General features: G+C 39.1%; 1 protein-coding gene across 11 annotated transcripts in view; it reads right to left on the bottom strand.

Annotated features, from left to right (window-relative positions):
* RYR3 (ryanodine receptor 3) overlaps nucleotides 1-14,038 on the bottom strand; it is a 978,540-nt gene that overhangs the window by 114,928 nt on the left and 849,574 nt on the right. For all 11 annotated transcript variants that reach the window (XM_077263521.1, XM_077263512.1, XM_077263503.1 and 8 more), the window contains 3 exons: nucleotides 10,303-10,383; nucleotides 9,843-9,931; nucleotides 7,708-7,836 (listed from right to left, as the gene is read on the bottom strand). In XM_077263521.1, coding sequence (XP_077119636.1) covers nucleotides 7,708-7,836; nucleotides 9,843-9,931; nucleotides 10,303-10,383 — 299 coding nt within the window. The remainder of the gene's footprint in view (nucleotides 1-7,707; nucleotides 7,837-9,842; nucleotides 9,932-10,302; nucleotides 10,384-14,038) is intronic.

The following is a 14,038-nucleotide window of genomic DNA, read 5'->3' on the forward strand; positions in this document are numbered from 1 at the left end:
TGTAAGGGCTATCATATCAAAAAATAAACTACAGACATGCATCTACCTAAAAATACCAAAGAGAATTAGTCACTCCGCTTGGTACCGATATCGTCAAATTTGGTTCTTGGCTCATGGACTATTAATTGATGCTGTGCTCTACCCTATCGGGTAACTCTCTCTAGTGAATTGCAGTATAGTGCTTTTTTATTTATCGCCAGAAACTCATCCCTATTACCAACACTTTACACAGAAAATCAGAGACAGATTTTCTGATCTGTGTATAAACTTTATTGTATATTATTCTGTTCTGCAAATAAAAAAGTTTATTTGAAATTTAAGTGACCCCCTTTACAAATAATTTATATTAAACTTGGCAAAGACTGTGAATATTTTTTAATTTCTCCTGGATCTACTGCTGATGTGCCACAGCCCTGGATAATCACAAGTGTTTCTCTAGATATTTGCATTTCCAGATCTCTAGACAATCCAACATCTGAAAGAGGAACACAGGAGTAGGCAGCACAATATGCTGCAGAGAACGATCATTTTTAAACTTGTTTTATTTATGTTATTCTAAAAACGATTGAACCACATATTATATATACTGCGTGCATATACAAACTTTTACTTTGTTTACTTTTAAAATGAATATCCACTCTTGAACAATATTTTTTTTCTTTTCATATAAAGTTTAATCTAAAATGTTTTGGGCTGAATTATTAATAGGCATTATAGTTGTTGAAGTTTTATTTAGCTGATATAGATCTCAAAAATTCCTCGTGTAGATAGAGTCAAATGATCTGGTTTTGGATCCTCGTAGAGCTTTACTTACATACTTTATGCACTTATCGTGATTATAAGAAAATATACAAAAAAATCTTCTAAGGTTTCCATATTGGCAGATACAGACAGCAAGAATTTTTTCATTTTTCTTTGTCTATGCAGGGATTTTGGTGCTATTGTATCAGAAAAATGGTGCTATGATTACTATAAAGATATACCGCAATCTGAAATTAAATCAGCATAGAAATTTTGGCCTGAAATGTGTTTCAGGCTTCACTTCAGTCTCACAATTTTTTTGTGTCTTTCTTTTCTCTGGCTTTTAAAAACTTGTCATGATTTTCATTAGCTTAGTGTTTTTGTATGCACACATTCATTTCTTCATGTTTTTATTTTCCAAAAGAGAAGTCTATTTAAAAATAAAAGAAAAACAGGCCACACCTAGAGCATGCAGCATTTGAGAAAAAAAGCCAAGAACCAAACCAACACACCAAAAGTGTGAAGAAAAAAATGCCTTCAATGTAACACACTTTGTAGTGCATTTTGTATTTGATGAACTCACAGTCAACATCAGCATTCATTTCCTATAAATAAATTTATTAAATGAACAGAAAAAAAAAGCTTTTTTTTTTAAAAAAAAGTTGAACTTTTTTTAAGCAATGTGTGAAACCACCCTAGAGGTGAACGATCAAAGTAAGGCGATACTCTTCAGCTATTGTGCCACATTGGTAACATCACAATTTTTGGCCTTACATTGGTGCATCTCTAGCTTGAATGATATGCACATGAATAATACCATCTGTGTTCTTGCAGAACACCCAGATTCACCAGGAGTGACACAGTTCATCAGAATCCACAAAAATATGCAATAAAGACATTGCATTTCCAGGAGATTCCAAAAATACAAAAAATAGCTTTGTTCCATAGCGAAACGTGCGTCGGGTGTGGTGGGTCCCTGGCTGCCGGAGTATACAAGGTAATTCATATCATTACATGTTTTTTCTGGGTTTGTTTTATCTATGCTGTACATGTCTGCCCTGCTCGCGGTAGGGCCCGGGCTCCTTACTTATTTTTGTATGCACAATATATATATTAGCATGATTATGCACTTTATATTATATGGTGCTTGGTCCCTATTCCTAGCAGATTGAGCTGACGGATTATACTTATATAATACACGTTGTACACCTATTTAGGTTGGTTATATATGTATATATCTAATTGCTTTGGTTATTGTTTGCTGTAGCTCTTTTCGTGCTTGATTTACACTATGCCACTTTAAAAGCCATACCCACCCCTTCTTTTTCTTGTTTTTGTCTTTCTCTCCATTTTATGTATTTTTATAAACCTATGTGGTTTTTTACTGTTATGATAAATAAAAATTATTTTGTAACCAATCCAAAAAAGCGTTAGTGTTGGTGGCTATCTGGTCATTATCAAACCCTTGATAAAACAAGATAGGTCAAGACTTTGCTACTTATCAAGACCTTGATAAAGACCAGATAGGTCGAAAGGTTGCTACTTTTCAAGCCCTTAATAAAGGTCGGCAACGTTTCGACCTATCTGGTCTTTACCAAGGCTGAAACTCTGTTATTAACTACTTGCATGGAGTAATAAAATATTTTTTGCATTTTTGTAATCTCCTGGAAGAGTGCTGTCCTTACTGCATATTGATGTGAATATTAATTGAGACAATAGACTGCATAATAGCTCATTTCCAAGAATCTCTTTTAAATTATTATAGAGAATTTTTATTATTATTATAGCTTTTATGCTGTATGCGTTCTGCTTAAAATATGCTTAGAAAAAAAGCAATATACTGGTAGTCATAATGTATACTCTAAAATGTATCTCTGAAATCATATTTGTATGAAAAACCTCCATGGCAATATAACATACTTTGATTTCTCCAACCTGCCTTATCTGACAAAAATTGAGACTCAGCATTCTGAGAGGCTTTGTGGCTGCACGGAAAAGGATCCGCTATGATGTGCAATGAGCAGTGGTTAACCTGCAGCTCAGCATAAGCAAATGGACTGCTGCTCCTATGCAGATTGTGGACATCAAGGGAAGATCTGTTAAAGAATTCCATGAAAGCACATTTCTGGCAGGCAAAACCATACTCCAAGTGTATGCCAGGTCTGCTGGCTGCTGAGAAAAAACAGAGCGGATGTCTTCACCCACAAGGTTAATAGCTAAATTCATTCATGAAGTTTTTATGTTTTAATTATGATACTAAAGTGATGGAATAAGGTCCAAAATTGTCCATAATTGCATTTTGTTCACCATAGAATGAGCCTAAATTATTTAGATCAAAAACTATTTAGCCTGCTTATCTGTACTGAGAATTATTCAATGGGTTGTATTCAAAAGATGCACTTCCTATGTTTTTTTTCACTGCAGTTTTCCGTGAACATAGGAAAGTAGCTGCATTTTTTAAAAAAATTGCTGCAAAAAAAATTGTGAATGCATTATGTGATCAGGGGCTAATGTTGCCCATAAACTGGAAATTTAATATATATGGGGACTCCAAACTGTTCACCAAGTGCAGATGTCCACACAAACAAGCATCAGCCATGCTGGATTTAAAGGTCTAGCTTCTCTACTGGTAAATAAACACACACATGACTGATCTGAGAAAGCATGATCATAGAAAGGCAAAATAGTTAGTATAGGATGAAAGCCATTTTAAAGGATAGGACCATTTTTTATATAGGGTGACAAGGACAAGACAAGGGAGGACTTAGAGCCCAAGGCAGGGGCTTCAATATGTGTCCCAACATCTGCAACATCTTGATGTCTGTATGTGTAAAGTCCATACATCTCTGTACAGTATCATTGTGGTATCAGATTAAAATCCACTAGGTGTCCAAGTGGTTGTAGGAATGAATTTAGGTAGGGGCTATATGGCGACCTTGACCGTGACAGGTTGCATGAGCAAACATTGTTGTATGTTGCTGCTACATATCAGCATAATGCAGGTGAATGGGGTCACATTGCAACCCTTAGGGTATTGCGCCAAGCAATTCCCCAGAAATCGAATCCAGTTAGATTTTTTGTGACTTGCTTGTGTTGGTGCGTAAAAATGAAAAATTTCAAAGCGCCAGACGTTCTCCTCCAAGGGATCTCTTTATTAGCCACCACATACAAAAGATAAAAGATACATGAAACTTTTCGGCCATATAGACATTCTTCACATTGCTTGTCATGGTATATTAGGTGTTCTAATTTGACCTTATTCACTATTATTATGCGATGATGTAGTAACAATGGGAGATCTTTGACAAAGTGTGGCCCCACTTGAGCCCTTAAAAGCAAAATGTTTTATTTTAATTCATAAATTATAGCCTAGAAGGCTGCCTACCCCTCGCCTTGGCAATATAAGATGGAATTTATCAAATGAAAACCTAATTTACCGTAAGTATCGCACCCACCACATTCTTTTGCCAAGATGGCAGACACAGAAATCAGTGGGTGCTGTACAAGTTTGGTTTGAGAAGTCTTCTTTGCAATCATGGATGATAATATATCTCAAGCTTTACTTTATATTAGAAGGTTGTGAATGCCATGATTATCACTGATGTACTTGTGCTCATATGTGAAAAATTAAATAAATAAAAATAAAAAATGTCAGCTTGCATTGTTTGCTGTCATTCTCTATTGATTCCCTTACTGTCAGAAAGAATTTAATTCCCAGCTGTCTTAAATAATGTTAGCATCGTTATTTGGAAAGCACAAAACTGACAAATCTTCTTTCGAATAAGTAACATAAAAATACCAAAATGTCAACCGAGGATAATGAACCCTGGAGAGATTTGGACAAAGCGAATGAAACAGGAATAAATGAGCTGTGGTGAATTAAATCTTACTCTGCTGAAAACTTTAAAATCCAGGCTTCACTGCAATTAACCCCATCCTTCCAACTCACTTCTAATACATAAGGTTTTAGGATGGTGGGATCTGGGTTCCTGTATGTTGGGGAATCATACTATGCAAATACAAGAGTATTCTAGTAAGTAATATAAAACACACATTGCTCTCATCACCTAAACACAGACAGTATTGACCTGTGTCCAACAAAAGAAACTTCTGTCAAGCAGTTTTAAAGGGAATCTGTCAGTAGAATCTACCCTCCTAAGCCATGTATATGGGCAAGTAGGTCATAGAAAGATTAATAACATGATACCTTGATATATAACTTTTGTTAGCAATTACAGAGGTTTCCTGTAGTTCTTGACCAAGTTTTCACACACTGCAGCAGGGAGTTTTGGCCCACTCTGCTATGCAGATCTTCTCCAGATCTTTCAGGTTTCGGTGCTGTTGCTGGGCAACATTGAGTTTCAGCTCCCTCCAAAGAATTTCTATTGAGTTCAGGTCTGGAGACTGGCTAGGCCACTCCAGGACCTTGAAATGCTTCTTACGGAGCCACTCCTTAGTTGCCCTGGCTGTGTGTTTTGGGTCATTGTCATGCTGGAAGACCCAGCCGTGACCCATCTTCAATTCTCTTACTGAGGGAAGGAGGCTGTTGGCCAAAATCTCGTGATGCATGATTCCATCCATCCTCCCTTCAATAAGATGCTGTCTTCCTGTCCCCTTTGGAAAAAGGCACCCACAAAGTATGATGTTTCCCCTACCATGCTTCATGGTTGGGATGGTATTCTTGGGGCACTACTCATCCTTGTTTTTACTCCAAACACAGCGAGTGGAGTTGACATCAAAAAGTTCTATTTTGGTCTCATCTGACCACATGACCTTCTCTCATGCTTCATCTGGATAATCATGGAGCTCCAGACCGAGGAAGATTGACAGTCATCTCGTGTTTCTTCCATTTTCTAATAGTGCCTTCTCACCAAGCTGCATATCTATTGTCCTATAGCCGATCCCAGCCTTGTGCAGGTCTACAATTTTGTCCCTGGTGTCCTTAGAGAGCTCTTTGGTCATGGTGGAGAGGTTAGAGTGTTATTGATTGAGTGTGTGGACAGGTGTCTTTTATACAGGTCACGAGTTCAAATAGGTGCAATTAATACAGGTAATGAGTGCAGAGTAGGAGGGCTTCTTAAAGAAAAACTAACTGTGAGAGCCAGAATTCTTGCTGGTTGGTAGGTGATAATATACTAATTTTATGCAATAAAATGCAATTTAGTTATTTAAAAATCATACAATGTGATTTTCTGGTTTTATTTTTAGATTCTGTCTCATACAGTTCAAGTGTACTTACAATAAAAATGACAGACCTCTTCATTCTTGGTAGGTGGGAAAACGTGCAAAATCTGCAGTGTATCAAATACTTATTCTCCCCACTGTAGATCAGGAGAGCAGATTGTCAGTCATTGCATATCTCACAATGGTGGCCCCCTCTTTCATATGAAATAATCTGTGAAGTCAGATTCTCAGGGAGATCCAAGTCCAGTCCATAGATCTTAACAGCTCATTTACAGCTCATTTACATATTAAGAAAAACGTGGATTTCTCTGGAATAATACATTATACTGCAAATATCAAGGTATTATTTTATTCTGCTTCCCATTACCTGAATGCCCATATAGACTGCTTAGCAGGTTTGATCCTACTGACTGATTCCTTTTAACTGGTTGGGGGAATATTTACTAAGAGCACATTTCTATTAAAGGAAAAGTCAGCGGGAATGTAAAAGTTGCATCTTTTGTTCCGGCTAAAAAATGGATTTCTAATTAGATATTGCATTGGTAAAATTAGTGATCCAAGACCACCACTGCGATCCAGAATGAAAGAGGCCTGTAGAGCTTAAAGGGTTATCTTCTTTATGTCAGGAGCACACTACTCCCAGACCCTGGCTTTCTGTTTTGCAGGGGCAGTTCACTCCTGAATATCAATATTTCAGGCTGGCAGCATGGTCAGGCCACTGGCATGACCTGAGCATTCTCCCTTGCTGCAAACAGAGGCAGTTTTGTCTCTGCATCATGTGAGGAGTGCAGGTGGACTGAGGCTGGTCAGATCCATGGACCAAGCTCTCAAACACAGAAGCTATATGCTGGTCATGCAGCTTACCTAGGTAACCAGCCTCTCAGAGACTGCAAAGTGGCTGGTAACCTAGGCAACTGAGCTGGACACTATAGAATTAAAAATCCCTTTGTTCTTGAGTGTAGAGAGGATTTTTAATGAGGAGGGCTTTGTTTGTTTTACAAGCACTTTGAAATTTAACCCATTTGCCATTACTAAGCAAAACCTACAGCATTAATTGAGATTTTACATAAGACAAGGTCCACTGGGCCGCATCAAAAACTGGGTCAGTCATGCCTTCAAAATGGCAATGTGATTGGCTCAGTGTACTCTGTTTGCTTGTCCGTGTCCCAGATGGGGGTAGGAGCTACATTTTATTGCATACACTATTCCACTCATGCCATGGAACTGTGTGTAAAAATTCCTATATGCAACACCATATTGGCTATAGCTGGTCCGTGTGCTGTCCATATGTGGACCATCATTCACATGGACAACATATAGACAGAATCTAAGGTCATATAAATAAGCTTTTATGATAATGTGAAATTTGATCCCTCTATTGCACTGTAGACATCAGTGGCATGTCAATCACGGAATTTACCAATGTGACGTGTCTATGGACATCTCTTGACTAGATTAGTCTTGATGTAGCACGTTCCTCCTAGTTCAGATTCTAAATACACGTGGGTCATGCTTGCCATGACAATAAGTAAATAGATATTCTTGTAAAAAGCTTGAACCTTCTATTCAGTTGTAAAACATGCACAGTAAATGCCCGATGTACCAGCAACTAAACCATTAACAGCTTGTGCCAATCTCAAAGTGATCATTTAGGCTCATGGCCGCTGCTGCTCAGTCCTACTTGGTATTGAACACGATGTTTGTTTCAGGTCACTGGTTTAATAAGAAAATAAAGTGACTTGTGTACTATTTGCAAAAAAAACCTGATGGCTTTAGCCTTACCTGAATGTATTCTGTGAGTGAATTAAATATTTGTTTGGTCACAGCCAGAGACTTTGAAAAGTTGTGCTGCCCAGATTCATCAATCACTTCTTTCCCTGAGTAGTACCAGTAGAAGTCACTGATAGATTCCTGCAGAGAAAGCAGATTAGCTGAGCATAAGAAGCTGAGGCAAAGGAGTTATTGTATGATAATACTTAATAATATTACTAGTGTTCAGAGAAAGAAAACAGTCAAGATGCAGTAACAGATTGAACAGTCTATTCAATAATTCCTAAGCAGAGAAGGTTCCGAGGTTCAGCTAATATATTGTATTAGCTAGTAGACCTCCACAGGCTGAATAGATATGTTGGACTATTAATTCAGACTCCAACAATTGTTTTTAAATATTTGGAAAGCAGAACTTTTAGCAGCATGTAATTTTTAGGTAAAAAATTCGGTGCTGATTGCTTAACGCACAGACAAGAAGAGTGCCCCTGTGCAAGAACAGTATATGGGCTCTCTGCAGTCCAATATTTCATCATAATGCTCCCTTTTATGTGTCTGTGGAGATGGAAGTGGGCCCAAATGGTATGTCCGCCACTTGCTTAATGTCATTTTATAGTAGATGGAGCTTTTTTCTAACACAATGCTCCTAATCTTCTGCATAAATATTTTGGATGACTTCCGCCATTCTTAGATGAAGCTCACTTCATGTTGTCCTGTAGATCACCTACCAAATCTACAGGACTAGGCTCACACTGCTGGAACCCCCAGTGAACGCAGCAACAGGGGTACAGAGTCCCCCATTTCATTAGAACGATGGTTGAGTATGTACACTCTAGAGCTATAAGCCTGACAGAGATAGCTGAGCACTGTACTCCACTATTTTTTATCAAGGTTTCATTGTCAGTGAGGCTAATAGTGACTTATAACCTATCATTTGGATAGCTGTTTTAAGAAATAATTCAGAACAATATTTTATATTCATTCAACTAGTATTCAGTGGTGAAGTTTACTTGAAAACCACAGTCAACCTCTGGCTGTAACCTTAATTTCTATTTTCCTTTTTAGATTTAATTGATTCTGTGTTGAATCTTTGCTGGTGATTGTAGCCTAAAGAAATACTCCCAAGACAGCCATAATGGGAAATCACTGGAGACTCAAAATGTCCCATCAATTTTAAACAAGGGGCCTAATGACTATTGTGTTCCTGACCATTGTCTTTGTCAACACTGTTTTAAGCCTGGGACATTGTGAGGAGTACACCTATAACTACAACTATAACATATTTGGACATCGGTAGCATCGATCTACCGATCCGTCTACAACTTTAAGATTTAAGTAGGCCTAAAGAAGGGCAATTACATAATATTACATTAGTTCTGTCCAAATGGAATTTCTTATTTTTAATAGTGTTATACAAATGTGGAAGAAGAGAGCACATATAGCACAACAATTTAGCAAAATTCTCTATTTTAAAATGTGTCTGTACGATTATAAGCAGCATGCCTTATGTTTCGTTCGTAGACCAAGATGTAGAAAGAGAAAAATCATTATAAAGTTGACTTGTCGCTGTTTTTGTGTCTGCTTTTCATTGCTGCTCCCCTTGTCCTATTCTGGAAGTACATTTTTATCCGTATTTACTTCATCAAATCCACTCATTATAGGGTTAACTGAAAACAAGATCACATTTCTGATGCTAAACAGTAGCAGATGTAAAATATTCCCCATGCATTATACAGGGAATCAAATTCCCATTGTATGAGCCGAGGCCAAACCACAATAAACCTGTTGATTAAACATACTGGAGCACTGCAGCTTTACCAGAGATTTCTCCGCTCGCTCACATTTGTTCTATTTTCTGCCAGCTTTGTCTTTTTCTCTCTTTTTCTCAGTAAAAGCCTGTAATATATTTTGCATTTAATCCTAAGGTTATATGAAGCCTGTTTGTGGCACACACTGTTATCAGCCGCAGGTTAAGAGTGTACACATTGCTCCGTGACTGCATAAAGGAACCATATAAAGGCAGATTTTTCATGGTCTGCTGGACATCTGCACAACATGGGACTCAGTGTTACCATCAGGTCCCTAGAAGCTTTCCAAAATTTTAAAAAATACTAAAGTCTTCTAAAAAAACCAAAAAAACTTCTAGTTACCTGCAGCCGTAGAAGGTAATCCACCGTGCTAATGATGATGTTCACTGTTGTTGTATTACCCATTTGGGTTCTCAGGAAGTTCTGAAAGTCTGAAGGGAAAACAGATTTTATTTTGTAGTTTGAGATAACAAGAAAAGAACATTTAGTCAGAAGAAAAAAATGATAACTAATGTGCAATACTCTCAGAAATCTTGCATATTTTGTATATAATACAGGTCTTTGTTTCTGCCAGGGTCCTAGCTTTAGGCAGGGCAGAAGAAACATTTGCGCTGAGACCCTGAGCTTCTGACTACATTAGAAGATCCATCAAATATAACTAAATAGCACATGGTAGGTTGATCTCTCATCACAAATTTAGCGTTGGGGCCCTGGAGCTTTGGATTATTTCACTGGTCTCTCATCAGAATCAATGGCTATCAAAATACTCTTGGCATTACAGGAAATTTTGGGCTTATCTCACCGTTGTTGTGTCCTTCACACAGTAGTTGCAGGAACCTGAAGAGGTCTCTTGTAAATTCATCATTCTGTAAAACCTTTTCACCTTGAGAAGACAATCAATTTCATCATGTAGTTATTTTACCTTCTTGCATCGAGTGCTCAGAAGCATTGAATTACAAATACCAATATCCGGACACCATAGTCAGCATCATTTGTAAGTTTATAGCACATTGAAAAAGATAATCCTGACTGTTACATTGGCCTTTATTTTATAGACATTTTTATATTAAAGCGGATGTCCACCTTTGGTGACAACAAATATCCATGTGTCTGTGTGTAAATAAATATACAGACATATATACGTAAATCTTTATTTTTTTTTATGTACAGTACAGACCAAAAGTTTGGACACCTTGTTATTCAAAGATTTTTCTGTATTTTCATGACTATGAAAATTGTACATTTACACTGAAGGCATCAAAACTATGAATTAACACATGTGGAATTATATACTTAGCACAAAAGTGTGAAACAACTGAAAATATGTCTTATATTCTAGGTTCTTCAAAGTAGCCACCTTTTGCTTTGATGACTGCTTTGCACACTCTTGGCATTCTCTTGATGAGGTTCAAGAGGTAGTCACCGGAAATGGTCTTCCAACAGTCTTGAAGGAGTTCCCAGACATTCTTAGCACTTGTTGGCTCTTTTGTCTTCATTCTGCGGTCCAGCTCACCCCAAGCCATCTCGATTGGGTTCAGGTCTGGTGACTGTGGAGACCAGGTCATCTGGCGTAGCACCCCATCAGTCTCCTTCTTGGTCAAATAGCCCTTACACAGCCTGGAGGTGTGTTTGGGGTCATTGTCCTGTTGAAAAATAACTGATGGTCCAACTAAACACAAACCAGATGGAATAGCATGCCGCTGTAAGATGCTGTGGTAGCCATGCTGGTTCAGTAAGCCTTCAATTTTGAATAAATCCCCAACAGTGTCACCTGCAAAGCACCCCCCACACCATCACACCTCCTCCTCCATGCTTCACGGTGTGAACCAGGCATGTAGAGTCCATCCGTTCACCTTTTCTGATTCGCACAAAGACACGGTCGTTGGAACCAAAGATCTCAAATTTGGACTCATCAGACCAAAGCACAGATTTCCACTGGTCTAATGTCCATTCCTTTTGTTCTTTAGCCCAAACAAGTCTCCTCTGCTTGTTGCCTGTCCTTAGCAGTGGTTTCCTAGCAGCTATTTTACTATGAAGGCCTGCTGCACAAAGTCTCCTCTTAACAGTTGTTGTAGAGATGTGTCTGCTGCTAGAATTCTGTAGCATTGGCCTGGTCTCTAATCTGAGCTGCTGTTAACCTGCGATTTCTGAGACTGGTGACTCGGATAAACTTATCCTCAGAAGCAGAGGTGACTCTTGGTCTTCCTTTCCTGGGGCGGTCCTCATGTGAGCCAGTTTCTTTGTAGCGCTTGATGGTTTTTGCCACTGCACTTGGGGACACTTTCAAAGTTTTCCCAATTTTTCGGACTGACTGACCTTCATTTCTTAAAGTAATGATGGCCACTCGTTTTTCTTTACTTAGCTGCTTTTTTCTTGCCATAAAACAAATTCTAACAGTCTATTCAGTAGGACTATCAGCTGTGTATCCACCAGACTTCTGCATAACATAACTGATGGTCCCAACCCCATTTATAAGGCAAGAAATTCCACTTATTAGACCTGACAGGGCACACCTGTGAAGTGAAAACCATTTGGGCTAAAGAACACAAGGAATGGACATTAGACCAGTGGAAATCTGTGCTTTGGTCTGATGAGTCCAAATTTGAGATCTTTGGTTCCAACCACTGTGTCTTTGTGTGACGCAGGAAAGGTGAACGGATGGACTCTACATGCCTGGTTTCCACCATGAAGCATGGAGGAGGAGGTGTGATGGTGCGGGGGTGCTTTGCTGATGACACTGTTGGGGATTTATTAAAAAATGACCCCAAACACACCTCCAGGCTGTGTAATGGCTATTTCACCAAGAAGGAGAGTGATGGGGTGCTACGCCAGATGACCTGGCCTCCACAGTCACCAGACCTGAACCCAATCAAGATGGTTTGGGGTGAGCTGGACCGCAGAGTGAAGGCAAAAGGGCCAACAAGTGCTAAGCATCTCTGGGAGCTCCTTCAAGTTTGTTGGAAGACCATTCCCGGTGACTATCTCTTGAAGCTCATCAAGAGAATGCCAAGAGTGTGCAAAGCAGTCATCAAAGAAAAAGGTGGCTACTTAGATGAAAATATGTCTTATATTCTAGGTTCTTCAGTTTCACATTTTTTTTGTTAAGTATATAATTCCACATGTGTTAATTCCTAGTTTTAAAGCGTTGAGTGTGAATGTACAATTTAGATAGTCATGAAAATACAGAAAAATCTTTGAACGAGAAGGTGTGTCCAAACTTTTGGTCTGTACTGTATAGTGAAATGCATGTATTTGGGGCTAAAAATAATTTTCCAATTGGATTTCCTTAAAAAGTTAGCTGTGATGTGGTCATGAATTAGCTGAGTGGAGCTCCGAGAAAAGACCAAAGAATTACAAACTCCCCACCAGACAGTTGCTGACTAATTCTCTGTGAACTTATTCTTCAGCCAGCAATTAACAGTGCAACACAGGCTATAGAAGGCAAACTGCTAAATTTTTAATGAAACCTACCATATTTTTCGGACAATAAGATACACCCTTTTCCTCCAAAAATGTGGAGAAAAATGGGGGTGTGTGTATTATAGTCCAGATGCATCTGCTCCATCTGTGGATGGGAGGTTGGGGTGGGGAGCGGCAGCTACAGAACAGCGGGTTACATTAATTTCTCTTTAATAGTGGACACGCTGTTAGAAGCAGGGGCCGGCTTGCTGTAACTGTCGGGCTTTCACGTGTGCCGCTACTTAAGGGAATAAATATTCACTGCCCTCCACTCCCATAAGCATGGAGAGCAGTGAATATTCATTGATCTTTATTAGTGGGCACAGGAGCAGCAGCCGCTGGCTCCTGCAGCTGCCAGGCGATCAAGTGTGCCCGCTATTAAAAATAAGGAATATTCACTGCTCTCAGTGAATATTCATTCTCTTTAGTAGTGGGCACACATCAACACCCAGCAGCTGCACGAAGCCAGAGGCTGTGGCTAACACTGTGCCCACTATTAAAGATCAGTAAAAATTCACTGCTCCACATGCCGATAGTCCCGGTGTGGGGAGCAGTGAGTATTCCGGAGTGGTCCTCTGCTTGTATGCAGCACTGTCATGCATTACCTACAAGCATAAATCAGCTGCTGACATCAGAACAGGAAGCTGCGAGGGAGCGCAGGAAGGTAATTAGGATGGTTTATGTTTTTTTAATGTTTTTCTGATTGCGGCATGCATACCAGGACAGAGATTGGGGCCCTGCCTACCAGGATATGGATGAGGGGGCCATGCCTACCAGAATAGGGATGAGGGGGCCATGCCTACCAGGATAGGGATAAGGAGGCCATGCCTACCAGGATAGGGATGAGGAGACTATGCCTACAAGGACAGGGATGAAGGTGCAATGACTTCCAGCATATGGGTGAGGGGGCCATGCCTACCAGGATAGGGGATATGAATACAGAATTGACCACATTTTTTTATTCTATTTTTTTTCTAATTTCCTCCTCTAAAACCTAGGTGTGTCTTGTGGTCCGGTGCATCTTATAGTCAAAAAAATACAGTAATTGCAAAATTTAGGTTTAGCCTGAATTACATGCA

The sequence above is a fragment of the Ranitomeya variabilis genome, chromosome 1, assembly GCF_051348905.1.
Source record: "Ranitomeya variabilis isolate aRanVar5 chromosome 1, aRanVar5.hap1, whole genome shotgun sequence".
Taxonomy (NCBI): Eukaryota; Metazoa; Chordata; class Amphibia; order Anura; family Dendrobatidae; genus Ranitomeya; species Ranitomeya variabilis.